Here is a 17,836-nt window from a genome sequence, read left to right as displayed (position 1 = left end):
AAAGTCCTGTCTGTCACTTCTGTTTATATTTTATGCATGTTGGGGTTCATGTATGGAGCCAGGGACCTGACAGAGCCATCCTTAGAGCTTGGAACTGACTCTTGAAGCCTAAGGCAGGGGAATCAGAGTGGAGAGTGGCCAGTAGGAACAGCATCTGGGCTCAGTTAGTCAACATTCCATCTTCTGTCCTCCCCCCAATCCCCAGCCAGGATTTCTATGTGTAACCCTGGCTGTCCTAGCTGTGTAGATCAGACTAGCCTCGAACTCACAAAGATCTGTTTGTCTCTGCCTCCTGAGGGTTGGAATTAAAGGCATGTGTCACCACGTCCAGCCCATCTTCACTATCTAAATGTCTTGTAAAGTTCAGCACTATCTTAGCTTTGCATCAGAGACTTGAGCAAAGACCTGGGGACAGCCCAGGCTAGAAAGAGCTGCTGGCAGATCACATACAAGGAAATGACTCGGGTGGGAGCAGGGGGACAATTAGGAAGCAGGACAAGGAGCCACGGGACGCTTGGACCTCCTGCAGGGAGAGCAGAGGATACTGAACTGCAAACACTGGGCCAGCTTCAGTGACCTGTTGGGTCCTCACATTACCAAATCACCTAAGCAAGCAGGTGTGTGCCCACCTCGGATGCACCAGCCAGGCAGGCAGCAGCTGGGAGTTCTATGTAACCTCATATTGGACTTGAGGCTCCTGAATAAACACATTTATCCCAGACAGCCACAGAAGCAGGTTACAAATCATCATGGGGTTCAGCAGATTTCCAAGAATTCTCCCTGGTTATCTTCCTGGGGCTTCCATAGTAGATACTCTGGATTTGGGAGAGCTGTAGGAAGGGGTGGGGCACCTCTGTTTGGAGCCCCACCTACTAGATGGTGGCCAGTGCCTGGCTGAAGGTAAAATTGGGGTACAATGAGAGGACAAATTGGGAAGAGTGGCCCCAATACAGAGACTTTCAAGCTTTTTTGTGGGTTCCTTTCTTTATCCAAACCTTTGGACAGTCAGTCTATTACCACAGGAAGCAAGCAGGCAGAGGCAGCTGTGAAGTCGCTTTACTGTGGGCTTGTACTCTGTCAGCCGTCCTTGGTGACCAGCTCCCACCCAAGTCCGTCCTCACAAGGGACAGTGCATACAAATAAAATAGTTCTCTAGAAAACAAGGTTTCCACCCCTCCCCGCCCTTTGTCCTACCCTTCCCCCAGACAGTGAGTTCCTCTATCTCCAGGCCTCCTTGGGGGCCTGGGGTATGGTGAGTGAAAGAAAAAAAAGATACAAAAGAGTATCAAGTCAGCGACTAGTAGAGTTGTAGGCCAGTGGGGTTCCTGGTCCGCTGGCTGGTGGTGGCAGCCAGGAACAGGAGCTGCGGTGTGTGCAAGAGTTCTCTCTCTCTCTCTCTCTCTCTCTTTCTCTCTCTCTCCTTCCTCCTCCTCCTCTCTCTCTCTCTCTCTTTCTCTCTCTCTCCTTCCTCCTTCTTCTTCCTCTCTCTCTCTCTCTCTCTCCTTCCTCCTCCTCCTCCTCCTCCTCCTCCTCCTCCTCCTCCTCCTCCTCCCCCTCCTCCTCCCCCTCCTCCTCCTCCTCCCTCTCTCTCTCTCTCTCTCTCTCTCTCTCTCTCTCTCTCTCTCTCTCTCTCTCTCGTGTGTGTGTCAGGACCTGCGGGTGTTGTCTCACCACCAGCAAAAGAAAGGAGGAGGGGGAGAAGGAGGAAGGAGAGGAGGAGGGGAAAGCGGAGGGGAAGGAGGAGGAGGAGGAGGAGAGGAAGGAGGGGAAGAGGGAGGAGGGGAGGGGGAAAAGGAGGAGGAAGGATGGGGAAGAGGAGGAGGAGGAGGAGGAAGAGCAAGGAGAGGAGGAAGAAGAAGAAGAAGAGAACAAAGACAGAAACATGAGAAAATGGAAAATGATAAAGACATTAGGTCATAAAAAACTGAAAATCGCAGCCCGCCTGGCCAGGGCTCCACAGCGTCCCCTGTGGCCGGCGAGGGCAGTGCCGGGCGGGTCTGGTGAGCGCGGGCGGAGCAGGGAGGGCGGGAGGACTCTGCGAGTAGCACCTGGGAGCAGCTCAGCCGCACCCGTGTCGCCGCCGGGCCCGGGACCCCCGGACCCCTAGAACGGGCTCAGCAGGCCAGACGGGCGGCCAGCCCCAGCAGCAGCAGGCATCCGAGCAGGGTGTCGGGGCGCGGGACTGTGCCTGGCGCGCGGTCACAGTCCGGGCCAGCGTCGTCGGCGAGATCACAGCGGGGCTGCTCGCAGAGTATGCCGGTGTAGCCTGGCGGGCAGGCGCAGCGCTGGTTCTGCTCGCAGGTGCCGCCGTTCTGGCAGAGCAGCTGGTCGTCGTCGCACACCTTGGCTGCGGGCAGGAGGGGACAGTTGAGGCAGCTGTAGGAATGGGCTGAGCTTCTGCAATAGGGAGATGGGACACTCCCCCGGGGGGACGGTACTTAGGACACACACCACGAGAAACATCCTTGCAGGGTGGGACCTGGCCCCTCCCTGTCCCCCGCCATTGACCCCCACTCTTTCCCGTTCTTCCCCGGCAGTGGTGCGGTTCTCCATTACCTGCTGTCTGCCCCCAGAGCTTTTGTTTTGTTTTGTTTTGCATACTCTGCTGCGGGTACCTAGAGCGCTCTGTCAGCCTATGTTCCCCGGATCTCCTCAAGCCTTCATTTTTTGAGCACAAACTCCAGAGCTCCCAGCCAACTTTAGTCAGTTTCCCTTCAATCCTTGGCTCCCCTCCTTTCTGGCTTCCACTTGCCAAGGACTCCCCATCCACTAAGACCCGGCAATGCCCACTCGAGCCCTCCCACACACACTTTGAAGCCCTGCCCATGGCTGCATCAGATCCTTCTCACTGAAGCCACGTGCTCAAAGCCCACCCCCAGCCAGCAGCGGACCCACGTAGGCTCCTCCCACCATGCTGGATCAAGCTCCCCGCCTAAAGGCTCTGCCTTCAGGGGCCGGGTCTACTCACGATAGCATCCTTGGCGCCAGTAGTGCGTGGGAAGGCATTCGTCGCACTTGGGCCCCACCGCGCCCTCCCTGCACTCGCAGAAGCCTGTCTCATTGCAGCGATCGTGCATGGAGCTGATCTGGTTACAGTTACATTCTGGGGGGAGCAAGAGCATAGGGCATGTGCAGTCAGAGTGGCCTGGGAACACCTACAAATGGATTCTGCCAGGCCCAGCCTCTATAACCCGCTGTATCCTTCTCAGCTGGGTCTCTTGTGCTCCCTGGCAATGCTCCACACGGGACTGCTGGCGCATTCACATGGCAAGAGAAGGCTCTGTATAGTTTTTCCTCCTCTGTCATCCAACACTCTTTTTCTAGTTCCACTGTGAAGGCTGAGCCAGCCCCATCCCTCTTTCTGAACAGCTGAAGGGGACTACCAATACCAAATGTAACAGGTGACAAGTGTCTGACCAGGAGACTACAGTGTGTGTGTGTGTGTCCTTGGCCCCTAGTCCTTGAAGCCCAGTGCTTGGCCTCAGATGGAGACACAGGCAGACAAGAAGGGGCACCTCTAATCAGACCCATTGGTCCCACCCTGTCCCTGAAGCTGGCCCTGTGTGACACTGGCAACACAATTCTGCTCGATCACTTTAGAGTTGATGGAATTATCTGAAGGCCTCAGCCATTATCCAGAGCGACAGCTCTAGCTTTGCAACTGATCAGGTGTGGGGCGGTGGGGATGAGGGGGGAGGAATGGTCAGTGGTTCTGCTGTGGGGGAGTGATTTCCGGGGTGTGTGTGATGGTCAGTGGTTCTGCTGACTGATGGCTAAGATCTGGCAGCCCACAGACCTGCCTGGTACCTGCTGCAGACACGCCAGAAGATAGTCAGTCCTGATTGCCTTTCTATGCTACCGGGTATCAGTTGGGGGCTATGGGTTTGGCTTTTAGGGTCTGTCCCCTGTCCAGGTCTAAGGAGTGCCATGGGGCTTCTCTACAGAAAAGCCAGTACTGGACCAGAACACTGAAGAAAGAGTGGGTGCCTATGAAGGCAGGCACAGCGCCACAGCTTTAGACGGCTGGCTCTCAAATTTTGAAGGACAGTTTCAGCAACAGAGGAGAGGTAGAAACTGCTCGTCTAGTCTACTGCCCAGCTTTCTATGAGCCCAGAGAGGTGAAGGGATAGGCCAACTTTGCACAGCAAATCTTTAGCTCTAACTAGCATCTCTGCTTCCTTTACAGTTGGGGGTCACTAGTAGTGGATCAGAGGGCTTCTGTCCCCTAGAGATGCCCAGATGGAGAGGGCCTCACCATGGGGTGTCCGCACTTCCTTCACAGCTGATTCTGCAGGGTTTGAGGCCCACCCCTGCACCTGGTGCTTACCAATGCAGACATTCTCATCATCCAACTCGGCAGAGCCATTGCGATAGTATCCCAGGCGGCAGTGCTGACAGTGCTGGCCTCGAGTGTTGTGTTTGCAGCTGACGCAGGTCACCACGTTCAGAAAGTCAATGTAGCTGCAGCGGTTGGAGTGGCCATAGCACTCGCAGTCTGGACCAGCCAAGTGGGAGAAACACCAGTGGTCAGTGAGCATTTGGGGGGGGGGAATAGGGATACAACCAAGAATATGCAGGGAAGGTGGCATCTTTAGGAGGAAGGTCTGGAAGGGGTTTCAGGTCAGGGGCACTTCTGTAGCATGTGGATAAGGCTCGCCCTGTCAGTTTGAGTCCCCAGGAGCCTGTGACAGACAGTCAGGGAGGCAGGGGCATGCTAACATCTAACTGGGTCTCAGGGCAAGGTACTGTCTGAAGGATGCCCACATGCTGGGGCTGATTAGGAGGGCAGGGTCATGCTGCAGACTGCATTTATGGAGGGCAGTGCAAAAGTTCCAGGCTTGCTCTAGTCCCCTCAAGGGCCTATGGATGAATGGAGTCATACACAGATGTGGACATGATGGGATGGAACAGAACCTTCCTCCCATGCTGCTTTGGAAGAGGGAAACTGGCTACTGTTTCTGCAAGTCCCTATAGGACCCTTCTTACTGGCCTGAATGTCCCACAAGTTTGGTTGGTACTGAATTGCTAGTTTTGGCAAGACTGGGCACCTATCTCCTGGCTTCCTCTGGTCTCCACCCAGCTTTTGAATCTCACTGTTGAGTTTAAACCAAAGCAAACCACCTCCGAGCCATTGTGGGACCTTGTACTCTCCCTCCCACAGGTGATTTTGGTGTTGTTTTAAGACAGGGTTTCAAGTAGCTCAGGCTGACCTGGGACTCAATAACTAGCTAAGAATGACCTTGAACTTTTGCTCTTCCTAACTCCACCTCCTAGAATTACAGTCATGCAAGTCCACACCCAGTCAATGCTATTGTATGTGAAAGCTGACTCTCTAAGCCACACCCAGTCAATGCTATTGTGCGTGAAAGCTGGTCACCCTCTGAGCAGCTGTCCCTGGAGGACTTCAGCCCCCTCTCTTGTGATGACCAGGGTCATCACTACTCTCTACATGGTCAACGGCACAGGAAACCCTGGAGAAACCTTTGCCATACATCTAGAAGAGCTGGTGGATCCCACATGGGTCTACCAGACCTGGTTCTTTACCCTCCAGAGACACCGGGAAACATCCTCCAAATGCCCCCAAAGAGCGTTGCCAGTGACCAGGGTGTCCCAGATTCCACCCCAACCAAGACAAGCCCCTGGGCCACACCTCCCAGGGGAGCCAGGACAGGCTATTTGTGGCAGCTGCTTCTCCTGCCATGTGCCTGCCCACTGTGCCTGAGTTGGCTTCTGACTCATCCCAGCTTTCAGCTCCCTTGGGGCTGGAGAGACTCAGCTTAACCTTGACCCAGCTATTCTGGGAGGATTTTCTGAGTTGGTATCAACTAGCTAGCTCTGTTACGCATTGTCTTTTCTCCAGTGAACTGGGGAGGAGGTGGGAGGCCTGACTCAGGCCATCTTCTTACCTTGAAATTCTTCAATGGGTATCACCTGAGGAGATCTGGGCTTGAGCTGGAAAAGTGTAGAGTCCTTGGCTTGGGAAGGGATGGCGACAGAGATAGCCACAGCTTAGAGAGATGAGAAACGAGTTCTTATACCTGCCACGGTCCAATCATCAGGGAAGCCATCTATGCCACCAGGGAGGCCATGCGTACCAAGGGAGAAGCTAGACCAAGGCTTTTGAGTGCCTTGGGCTGGCCCCAGGCAATCCTGTTACCTGTTCACATTTGAGGTAGGGAGAGACTACATAGCCCTCATGTGTAGAGTGTGGCTCTTCTCAGAGTCCCAGGCTGAAGCACCTTGTAGCCATGACAGCGGGTACCTACTGGTCCCCTGAAGACACTTACACATCTTCTGGAACAATCCCCAAGTACGTTCTCCATCTCCTAACACCCTCTCCCTGCTGCTAAGGCGTTTGCTGACACTGAGAGATATTTGGCTGTTTGAAAGCAAATGGCACCGTGCTTCTGCCCTTTCCCTCAAGTCTCCCCTGGTCATCAAATCCCCAGCCTCAACCTGGCAGTAAAGACTGCATCTTGGGGCTGGAGTTCTTCCAGAGGACATGGATTCAGTTCCCAGCACCTGTGTTCGCTCATAACTGCCTGTAACTCCAGTTCCAGTGTTCTTCTGACCTCCATGGGCACCAGGCACACATGTAGTCCACATACATATGTGCGAGCAAAACATACACATAAAATAAATATGTCAAATATATTTAAAACTGCATTTTCTTTCCTTCAGAGGACATTTTTCTGCTCTAGCTAGGATGGGTCCTTTGCTGTCCTTGCAAATGTCAACAAGCCAAGAATACAGTAGCACTATCCTTCCCTGCCTGGAATCCCAGCATCTTTGAAGGTAAGTACGCTATTATTATTGAGAAAACAGGCCCCATGCTTCCCTCCAGGACTCTATGGCTGTGGGGCCAGGGCAGGAGATGACTTGTGTATTCATCTCTAGAGAGGATGTGTTGATTGAGGAACCTCTAGGATGCTAAAAGAACTTCTGATCCCCCTCAGTTGTTCAGTCATTTGCCAGTAGAGGGCGCTCAAAGCCTGCCTCACTGCTCATTTGTTCCGGGGTGGGGGTGGGGGGGCGGTTGGAGGGGAGCTTGTGATGGTGGATGGGGTGGGGCGAGGACAATAGGACCAAGAGCAGGTCAACTGAGGGCATCTTAGGACAACCTTCCTTTCTGAAGAGTCAAGCTAGCCCAGGTACATTCACATGTATCTATAGCTACAGATGAGCCCCCTGTCTTGGGTGCTTCCCCACAGTGGAAGAATAATTAATTCTCTTGACCTGGTCTTGAGGGGCTTCTACATGGCTCACACCCTCACTTAACTGGTTAGGTGCCAAGTCTTTACCTCAGGCTTCCTCTGTCACCTTCATTTACTCATAGCCACGCCTATTCTGTGTCCATCTGACTCTCTCTGGGCCTCATCAGCTGCCTATGTATCCCACATGTGACCCGCATTGTGAGGAGGGAGAAGAGAGGTCCCTGTAATAAGGAACCCTGAAGCTTCTATAAACCCTGAAGCTCTCAGAGAAGGGTTAGAGATGTTACCTACTGGCTTCCAATAGGGGCAGTGTGGGCAATAAGGGTAAGGATAGCTACAGGCCCTCATTGCTTTGACCCTAAGTTCTTCCTCCCAACTCCTTTCAGTTGTTGGGGTCCCCAGCCATATAAGCTTGCTACCCCTACTATAAGGAAGGGTCTAAAATGGACTCATAGGGTCTCAGGCCGGGCATAGGCCCTGCCCCCATACCTTCTGCACTGGAGGACACCTGGGGCCAGAAAGAGCTGTCCCCAAGGGGGGGCACAGTAGGTGGCTTGGTCTGACCTTGGGAGGAAGAAGAGAAGAAATCAAGTCATTCAAGGGATGATGGCTCTTCCCTTCAGAGGCCCCTGAAAGAAGCAGCACTATAGGCTCCGTCTACACTGGCCATGAACCATGGTCCAAACTCACTAGAGAGGCAGCATCAAACTATTGCAGCTGCAGAGGATGTGCACACACTTGAAGCCTGCTGTGAGGAGGCCCCCATTCCTGAGGCCCTGTGGGCTTTGGATAGTTCTTCCTTCACCTAGCACTGCTTTCAAAACCCTTCCCTCTTTGTATGAAGCCTCAAGCTAATGCTGTGCTGGGGGACAATGTCCTGGCCAGTGTGATAGACACATTGAGAAAGTTCTAGCAGGTTCCCCAGAGTTGGATGTCTAATTAATTCTCCTTTCTGACTGTTGCCCTTCCACCTCCTTGGCTTGAGGATCAGGGACCTCATCACGAGTCACCAACTGCCCCATCCACAACACTCAGTTCCGAGAACTGAACACACAGCAAGGAGCACAGCGATCACTTTGCTACATTCAAAGGACAGAACTGGGAGAAGACTGTGGGGTAGGGTTCAGGGGAGGCTGATGTCTTCCCTACTGGAAAGCGATTTTTATTCGTGGTGGTTGATGGAGAAAGAAAAAGAAATTCTTCCAGGTAAAAAATGGCGGGAGGTTCCCAGCTGGGAGCCTGAAGCCTTCGGACATCAAATTGACATTAATATGGTATTCAGTGAAGAGACAAGGCCGAAGGACCCAAATTGGCAAGGGCTTAATTAGAGCCCTGGCAAAACCACCCCGAAGGCATCTTGCTTCTGAGCTCGGCTTCCCCAACCCCCTTGAGGAGGCTGGGCAGGATTAGGCTCTCTAGCCTGGCTTTCAGGAGAGCACTGTCTTCCAGACTGCATCTGGGTCTGGGGTTTCAAAACCCAGCTGGGCTGTAGCTAAAGAGGTCTGAGAACTTGGTGGAGGGTGCTGAGTCCAGGAAGAGAAAGCTTCTGGCTGCGTTTAGCTGCTCAGACATGCTCAGGCGTCCTGTGTTGTGTGCCAAGGCTAGACGGAGGGTGTTTTGGAACCAAGAACCCATGCTAGCTAGGTCTTAATGGTGGGACCACTTCTAAGCACCTGAGACTTCAGGGCAGTATCCCTGGATGGCATAGAGGACAGAGAGTGGATGGAGTGAGCCAGTCCTGTGCTCCTGCTTGGACTGTGGGTTTCCTGGGACCTTGGGAAGCTCTCTCTCTCTCTCTCTCTCTCTCTCTCTCTCTCTCTCTCTCTCTCTCTCTCTCTCTCTCTCAAAGATGACTTTATCAAGGTATAATTTGCATACTATAGATGCAGCAGCTTCTTCCTAAGCCTTCATCCTCTCCCACATTGAGACTAGGAAGATAACACTGTCCAGACAGACAGACACCTGCATGCAACTGGGATCCAGACCCTTTTAAGTATGCCAAGTGTCCCGGGGACTCTAAGCACAGGCCACACAGGAACCAAGGATGTCCTAGATGTAAAGTTGCAGGCTGCTGCCTGTTACCTTGAAGCTGCCTCCTCTCCTTCATGCTCAGCTATCCAGCGCAGGGCTCAGAACTGCAGATCTGACAGTCGTTGAAAGTTTGCTGTTGCTGCCTGGAAGATGGCCTTGTCTCCTGCTCACTAGCAAAGTCCTGGAGTCAGCCAGTCCTGTACCCCAGGGGGAGTTTTAGAACTCAGGCCCCACTTCTGGAGAGAGCTCACTGGGCCCTCTCTGCCTTCTCATATTTAACTTTCAACCTCACAGTCTGCCCCACACCACTTACACAAAGGCAGCTCCCAAGTGGGTTCATGGTTCTTCAGTACCTGACAGTCAGAGCCTGTCTCCCTCCCAGGTGGATCACTGGTCAGTAGCAGGCAGAACACCCCACCCCTTCCTGCTTATTTTTGCTCCCCTCTCCCCATCACAGGTTTGGTAAAGTCCAAAGGTCTCTGAAGGAGGCCCAGGCTGCTAAGCCTCAAAGCCCAGATTCCTCCACTTCAAAAGGACACAGAGGTTTCTCCTAAAAGTCTCCATCTCCTGGTCCAGCTCGTTACACAATTCCCCACAGAGAGGTTCAGGGAGAGCCCCTGTGGTGTGGTCCTGGGAAGGTGACTTTCTAAAGGCTATCTGTTGACCTAGAGAGGCTACTCTGTGGAGCAGACAGAGATAGAACAGAATGTGGAGTTGATCTCTTCCCCAACTGCTGGAGGGATCTCTATCCTCAGATGTCACCAGCTATGGGACAAGGAGTGTCTGAGCAGGGACAACGAATGAAAGAGAAGAAAGGTCTAGGCTATCCAAGGAATAAAGAGCCTCGGCCAAGTCTCCCCTGAGAGGGTTGAGGAGGAATGGGCTGTGGGAGCCAGGAGGAAGCTACTTGGCCACCATCTTGCTGGTACCATCTTGCTGGTACCCTCTGGCAGGAAGAATCTTTTTAGATTCCCAGCATCTGGAGTAGACCAGGCCTGGCGAGACTTTCCTAGGTGATCCAGAGGGCCACACCAGGATCCCACACCACGTGTATACACAAATCCTGCTTCAGGAGGGCAAACAGCCAGCCAAGTCTGTAGGCCTGTGTGTAGCTGCACACGTAGCCCCTTCTGTAAGGCAGGAATTTGGCCTGGGCCTCTCTCTCCTCATGATCTCCTCCACTAATCCAGCCCTGTTTTCCCACTGGCCAGCATCTGGACAGAGGACCCAGTAGGTGACCAGCTGGGGGTAGATTCTGAGCCAGCTCCATGGATGGACAACAAACCATGTGTGAGTGACAAGGCACCATTTCTGGCTGAATATCTGGGTGGACTTGCTGCCATGGGCACCTTCCTACAACGTTCCCAGTACCCTTGGCAACACTGGCCTCTGAGCCCTTCTTTACAGTGCTTGGAGGGACAAGCAGAAGACAATTCTGGGAGCTTCAGGAGTTGCCTTGGCTAAGACTCCCGATGGAATGGTTTCCTGACATGGCCTGGGGACCCCCTCAGCCAGTGCTTTTACGGGGCTAGATGCTAGCAGTTTCTACTCTAAGAGGCAAGCAAGTGTCTGCTCTCCTTGGGTAAGGGAGGCAAGAAGGGAAGGGGCAGGCATCCCTGGGTGTACTCTCATACCTACCTGTGGGCTGTGGGGTCCTTGGGGCTGTAGGGACTTGGAGAGTAGATGTGGAGGGGGTAGAAGTGATAGGGCCCCTCCTCGTGGCCTCAGTGGCCATAGGGGCTTTGGGGGCGGGGGTTTTTCTGGACCTGCTGGTACCTGGCAAGACATGGAGAAAGCAAGAAAGGGTGGGGTAGAGCATCTCAGAGAATCCTTCCCTTACTCTGATGTTGAGGCCAGTGATGCTTACAGAGTCCATTTTCCTTCTGCCCACTAGCATCCCAGACAGGGGTCAGTCTGGCTGAGACAAGACAGGGCAGGGTGTGTCCCCACAGAAACATGATGAAGTCCTTGGAGGCATCCTTAAGGCTTGGGGTCTGCCACAGTTTGACACTGACAAGTCCTTTCCTGCTGACTTTTGGGAGTAGTAGAAGATCCTTTGGGGCAGGGGGTGAATTTGCAATGTTTAAGTGAGATGCTACCGTGGCCTGTGTTGCACAGCCACCTGGCCCCACTACATGCTCGAAAGGACCAAGTGGATGGGAGTCGACAGGAACCTACTTCAGACCCCTTCACCACCCTTGGGATTTCTAAGACACCTGCACTCTTGCAGATGCCCTTCCCCAGCCTGACACGCCCCAGACATCAGAGGGTTGGCATCAGAGCTTGCCCCTCCAGCCTCGTGGCAGAGTAGGCTGGCTTTGGAGACTGCCTGGACAAGGTACCAAATGGTCAAACTCAGGGGATGGACACTGCCACTAGTAGAGAAGACCCCTATTTCTGGCTGTGCACGAAGGACAGAATGGAGTGTGAGGAGACAGGGCAGTCTGTCCACTCAGGGGTCAGGGATCCAAGTTGCACAAAAGCCCTGTCCTTCTTTCAAAGCAGCGTAAGAAAGCTCCTAGGAGACCTGAGGTGAGGTGGAGAGGCAGGTGGGTGTGATTAGGTGCAGTAGGGTACACAGAAGCGAGATAGCCCCGAGAGACAGCAGCCCCTTCATGCTCGCTCTCCAGGCTTAGCCGCAGAGTCTTGTACAGAGCGTGGTACTTACTGCCAAAGGCGGAGCCTGCAGCTGCACCTGTAGGAGCACAAGAGGGTTACAGTGTTAGACACAAGGCCTGGCCACCTCCACCTGGCACAGGAAGGGGGAGCCACAGAGGTGACCTCCAGGCCCACTAAAGGGAAGGAAACTTAGAGGGCCCGAGACTGTCCAGTCACAGGGGCAGCCTCAATGGGACCATACCTATGGGGACTCACGCTACTGACTGCCTGAAGGCTGCTTTTAGTCCAGTTTGTAGATGGGACATTGTAAACTGTTTCTTTCCCAGGACACTGTGACAAGTCCTCCCTCTTGTTTAACCTCAATCTTCAGGCTCCCTAGGGCAGTATAATGCCCTCATGACAGAGTTATCAGCGCGGAATTGGAGGTGTGGCCTTAGCCTTCTGGGAGACATGGCAATGGGAGAAGCTGAATCCAAGTCTCTTTAGGCGTTCTGTGCCTCTCTGGGAGAGGAAGCCTGGGTTGTGGTTTGATCGGGGATGCCACCATCCAAACACAGTCCCAGAGTAGAACTGTCACAGTCAAAGAAGGAAGGAGTCAGTCATAGCTTCACTCTAGGCGGTTCTGAGAAAGGCTTTACCCTAGGCAGGGACAGTGGGCTTGGTGGGCGGGACAGTGGGCTTGGTGGGCGGGGACAGTGGGCTGGGTGGGCGGGGACAGTGGGCTGGGTGGGCGCCATGGCTTTCTTGGCATCTACTCTGGGCTTACAGACCTCGACAGGTATTGTATGCGTGTAGAGACCTTGGGAGTTCGGGAGCTGAGAGCAAGGACTTATAGGTGCTGGGAGTGGGGCATAGGGGCAAGACTCCCTCAGAGTCTGCCCCTGAGGGAGAGGAAGGTCCAATCCCAAGAGACAGGGCACAGAGGATTTTGGCTTTAGGGAGACATGGAGGGAGGGGGTGAGGTGATCTCACAGAGGCCTTGTACTTGGGGGGACTGACAACTTAGGGTTTCATTCCCAAGGCTTTGAGGCAGTGGGCACCTAGGAGGAGGTGCTCCAGTGATTATGAACAGGAGGTCCATGAGAGGAGGGAGGTAGACGGAAGTGGGGGTTAAGGGACAGGCTCTCACAGAAGGGAGGAGACGACACACAAAAGCCACTCAAGTTTGTTTGTCTACTGCTTGGGCAGGCCATGGGGACAGTGGACCTGGGTGTTTTGCAGGTGGGAGTCTTGGTCCGTGATGGTGGAGGTGACAGTCAAGAGTCTGAGGAAGGGACCAGGCAGAAGTGCTGAGGGCTGGGTCTGGCCTTAGGACAGATGGAAAGGAGACAAGCCCACTAGTGAGAGACAGCAAGAACTAAAGGAAGGTTCAGGATACAAAGAGATGTGGAGAGTTACTCAGGATGAGGGAGATAGACAGGGGGCAGGCCAACAGCCTGCCAAGCCCCCTCTGTGCCTTTGAAGACCCTTGAGTGCCTCGAGGTGCCTGGCAAGTCACTTCTTCAAAGGCTTGTCACACTGCCTGCTGTAGCTCAGGCGCACCATGCCTGTTACCGGCTGCCTTGCCACAGCTTTTAGCTTTGATCAGTTTAAAGCCACATGAATCTTTTAGGGGTGAGGGAGGGGGCCAGATGGGACAAGGGGTTTAGGAACTACGTGAGCCCTGGTTTTGTCACTGGGTCTTGTGCTGTCTGGGACTGGCTGTGGAACCAGGAAGGCACTGGGCTGTCTGGGCCTCCGGGTACTCATCTGGAGGGTGGGTTAGTCACGGCACTCCTGTGGTATTGTAAGGACTCGGGGAAGTGACATTGTGACATCTGGTGCAGCCTCAGCTGCACAGGTCATTTAGTGTGTTTCGGGTGCCAGCCTAGGCTCTCCACTGCTCATGGTCTAGATCCTTGTGGGAGCTGTTCTGGGGATGGGGAGGTCTCTCAAAAGATGCTCATGATGCAGACATGTATGGACAAAACTCTCACATGCCTTCCCTTGATGGCTGAGCAAGGGGAGACAAGACTGGGCTGAGAACAGGGGCTCAGACCAAGAGTCACAAAGGACATAGCTACAAAATGTGAAAGCTCCACTGAGTGTTGGCAGCTGGGCTGCAGATGCAGTGCCAGATATGACATGTGACGTGTGGCATACACCTCATAAAACTCCTTAGGGTGCAAGGGTGCATTCACCGTACCCCGATTTCTGCATCTCCATGGGGTTCCTGCCTTTCTCTCAGAATGAAGAAGGGTGGCAGATAAGATTCTGAGAAGGGTTGGCCTGAATGCAACTAGGGCTGAAACAGCCTAGAAGATATGGAGGAGGGGAGCTGGAGGGGCAACATGTGTGTGTATGTATGCCGGCTGCCCCTTCCCCTCCTCTGTATGTGCACATGTGAACACCATGCTGGGGCACAGAATGGGAACTGCAGCTGGGCAGGCTACATACGTACAGGCATTGGGAGAGCCATGGGGCAGTGGCAGGTAGGAGCCAGCTCGCCAGGCACGTGTGCGGAAGTTCTTCTTGCACTTGCCACAGTCAGGGCCTGTGGTGTTGTGTTCACACTCACACTGCAGGCTGCCCTCGCGCACCGTGCACAGGTTGGCATGCAGGTTGCACTTACACCTGAGGAGACCAGAGGATGGGAGGAGTCAGCAAGGTCCAGGGCAGGCCTCTGGGCCTCTGGTGAAGTAGATAACTCTGGAGCAAGAGTGGCCAGGTGTGTGCTAGGATGTCCTAGGAGGGATTCTGGAGGCCAGTGGTCCATTGCACACTCAGACTCTCCTTCTGCACAAAGAGTCCAGACTCCCTCTCCCATAGTTTGGAGACATTTCCCAGCCAGGCAGCTCTGGACCCTGAGACTGATTCTGGTTCCCATCTGGCTGGGTTTCTAGACTTCTGCTCTTGGGAGGGGAGAGATTCCCTTATCCCAGATGTTTCAGCAACCTAACCACCTTAATACCTTCTTATTTTTATTTTTCCATTTTAAAAGAGATCATCTCACAAAGCCCAGGCTGGCCTTGAATTAGCTACAAAGCCAAGGATGGTCTTGAACTTCTGCTATTCCCACATTTACTCCCCAAGTGCTAGGAGTACAGGTATTGGTTATTTTAAAAAGTTAAGTGTGTGTGTGTGTGTGTGCGCGCGCGCGCGCGCGCGTGTGTGTGTTCCCATCCAGGTACACAAAGTATGCATGTGGAGGGCAGAGGACAACTTTTGGGAGGTAGTTCTTCCTTTAAACATGTGAACCCTGGGGAAGAAACTTGGGCCATCAAGTTTTAGGGCAGGTATCTTTACTAGCTAAGCCATCTCTCCAGTCCCACAGTCATTTGTGTGTATGTGTGTGTATGTGTGTATGTGAACGCGTACATACATGGGCATGTGTTTGGGTGTGTGTGTTGGAGATTGAACCCAAGGTTCCGTGCACACTGGGTAAACACTCGACCCACTAAGTCACATCCCCACACTCACCTTACCACTTAACTAAGGTGGGCAAGCAGGTGACAGATCGTGAACTGTGCCCCAGCACGTCCTGTGCACAGAGTCCTGGCTGAAAGCTGTAGACTCAGGCACTTGAGGGTGACAGAGAAAACCCCAGCTTCTCAGCCCCATCAGTTCACCCACACATGTATATTTACCATTTAGTCAAATAGTCATAGGCACCTCATCATTGTGCAAACTGGTAAGTAAAGGGAGAGGAGTAGGCATGGCTTCCACCTATCTTCCACAAGCTCTACCTTGGGGGAACTTAAAATTGATGAGGGCACATTCCTTTTTATACAAGCATTTCATAATAGAATTGGGGACTCCTAAGAATGGAGGGCTCTGGGCACTGAGCCATGACAGCCCAGAAGATCACAGATGACACAACCAGAGCAGAAAGTTTCTAGAGCACTCACACTGGTGTGGAACTTGAATTAGACCAAATCTGGGCCAACAACGCAGAGGACAGAGCAAACACTGAACACCATCAAGCAGGATGTAGCCCATACGGTGCTGGCTTGCACCTGGTTGCTTATAGGTGGATGCCAGAGGGTGCCAATTGGTGTGAAGGGAGAGGACCACAGCAAGCTCAAAGGCATGTCAATCCAGAGCCAAGTGTGCACCTGACTGGGCTTGGTGGAAACACACTCAGAGGATGCCAGTTGTACCATGGCAACTGATACTAAGGGAGTTTATGACATTAGTGTAATCAACTGTCACGATGCTGTTGCAAACTGGCTCTTTGAGTCTCTGTCCTTTAGAGAAACCCAGAAATATAAGTGCAGTTATAGGACAGTTGAGAATGGCTTTTTGGTTGAGACAGGGCCACACAGCAAAGGCACTAAGGAAAAGAGGACCCCAGATGGTAGCTGGAGTAGGAGGCGCTCGTTGTGTGGGTGTGGGTGTGGGAATGTGAAGTTCTTAGCAGCCCAAAGTTAAGGAGAGAGAAACCTGGACACAGTGGTCCACACCTGCAAGCCTTGGTGTTCAGGAGGCTGAGACAGGAGGATCTCAAGTTCCAGGTCAGCCAGAGCTATAGAAAGTTCCTGTCCAGAAAACTAAACCAAACCAACAAAATAAGTGGGGAGCAGGGAGGTGAGCCCCTGTGTGTGAACGAGAGTGTGCCTTATTCTGAGATGAGCAGACTTCCAAGTCACATTGTCACTATTTGCAAAAAGCAAATTGCGACTGGCATGCTGAGTGGAATCTTATTTTTATTAAAATATGCAAGGAAAATATTTATAGGGCACCAGTGACGTAGCAGGCTTTGAGGAGGGGGAGGGTTAATTAATTAGTAAGTTAAATGGTTAGCAAAGAAGATTAGGGAGGGGCTCTGCTCTGACGGAGCTCCATGGAAAACTTCTCCGAACCCAAATCTGCAGGACAATCTAGAAGCAGGGAATCTTCTAGAAAAAGCAAGAGCGTGAGGAGGTTCCTGGATGGAGAGAAAGCTCAGATGGTGGCAGCTGATAGCGCCTTACTGGGACACAATGGACTGGTTGACATTTTACAGCAGTATGGTTCCTCTGGGAATATGGGGACAAAGCCCAGGGAGGGTACCAGCAGACATCTTGGATCCCTGTCATACCTGGTGAACAACATCATACCCAAAAGACTATTGCTGGGATCTAGGGAGTAGCCTGCCAGGCCCCTGGGGTTCTATCTCCAGCATAGGGTTGGGGAAGATGTCTGCTGAGCCCTTTTCCCTCCCCATGCTGCCCCACCAACCTGGGCTGGGTGATGCTCTCTGTCCCCACAGCCTACTCCCATATTCTCCCAGAAGACCCATCGCTACTTGCCTCCTCATGCCCATATCACACATAGCTAACACCTCTTGTTGTCCTTCATTATGTCTTCTTGTCTCTGCCTCTCTCTTCCTGTGCCTGTGTCCCCTCACTAGAAACAGTCTCAGCAGGGAGTCTCATTTGGGGCAGAGATATGGGAGGCAAACCCCACTAAATATCCACTGTCTGCTGGACTGGTCAGGCTGTCTGGCTTCCATGGCCTCCTGTGTTCATGTTATCCTGATATATAAGGAAATTAAGGTACAAGAGACCCCCACTTAGTGTTTTCTCCCTCAATCTTTTGACTTTATGATGGAGCAGAAGGTAACCATTCTGTTTACACTCTCATACAGAACAAAATAAATAACACCAGCTATTCAAAAGTTTGTTATAAGATAAGCCACTAAGTGTGACATTTCTCCATAGCCACGGGCTAATCAGTGGGAATGTTGGGAATTCCCTTAAGGTAGTCTGTTATGTTTGGTAGATGAGGTTCTGTTGTAAATTAAAGTACTGTGCATCCAAGTGATGGAACATTACAGTCATGAGTGCATGTGCCCAGAGATACTTCCAGCTGGAGGGAATGTTTTGAATGTGGGGGCAAAAAGTCACAGTTCCTGAATGTTCTCATTCTACTCTCCCCTGTCTCAGCTTCCTCAGAGATGAGGACATGGACCCAGAATCCAACTTCAGATGTCACAAGGTCCACACAGAATA

General features: G+C 52.8%; 1 protein-coding gene across 8 annotated transcripts in view; it reads right to left on the bottom strand.

The window, feature by feature from the left end:
- Nucleotides 1-1,805: 1,805 nt before the first annotated feature.
- Ntng2 (netrin G2) overlaps nt 1,806-17,836 on the bottom strand; it is a 58,033-nt gene continuing 42,002 nt past the window's right edge. For 3 of the 8 annotated variants that reach the window (XM_028757068.1, XM_028757067.1, XM_028757073.1), the window contains 8 exons: nt 14,305-14,477; nt 11,914-11,940; nt 10,884-11,021; nt 7,704-7,778; nt 5,907-6,008; nt 4,328-4,495; nt 2,969-3,103; nt 1,806-2,347 (listed from right to left, as the gene is read on the bottom strand). In XM_028757068.1, coding sequence (XP_028612901.1) covers nt 2,115-2,347; nt 2,969-3,103; nt 4,328-4,495; nt 5,907-6,008; nt 7,704-7,778; nt 10,884-11,021; nt 11,914-11,940; nt 14,305-14,477 — 1,051 coding nt within the window. In that variant the 3' untranslated portion in view covers nt 1,806-2,114. Of the gene's footprint in view, nt 2,348-2,968; nt 3,104-4,327; nt 4,496-5,906; nt 6,009-7,703; nt 9,443-10,883; nt 11,022-11,913; nt 11,941-14,304; nt 14,478-17,836 lie in introns of those variants that run through there. The other 5 variants (XM_028757070.1, XM_028757071.1, XM_028757072.1 and 2 more) reach the window with 5 other exon arrangements.

Source organism: Grammomys surdaster, unplaced genomic scaffold (assembly GCF_004785775.1).
Source record: "Grammomys surdaster isolate TR1022 unplaced genomic scaffold, NIH_TR_1.0 126133, whole genome shotgun sequence".
In the NCBI taxonomy this organism is placed as follows: Eukaryota; Metazoa; Chordata; class Mammalia; order Rodentia; family Muridae; genus Grammomys; species Grammomys surdaster.
The sequence above is the reverse complement of the archived record's forward strand: the minus strand, read 5'-3'. Positions and strand labels throughout refer to the sequence as shown.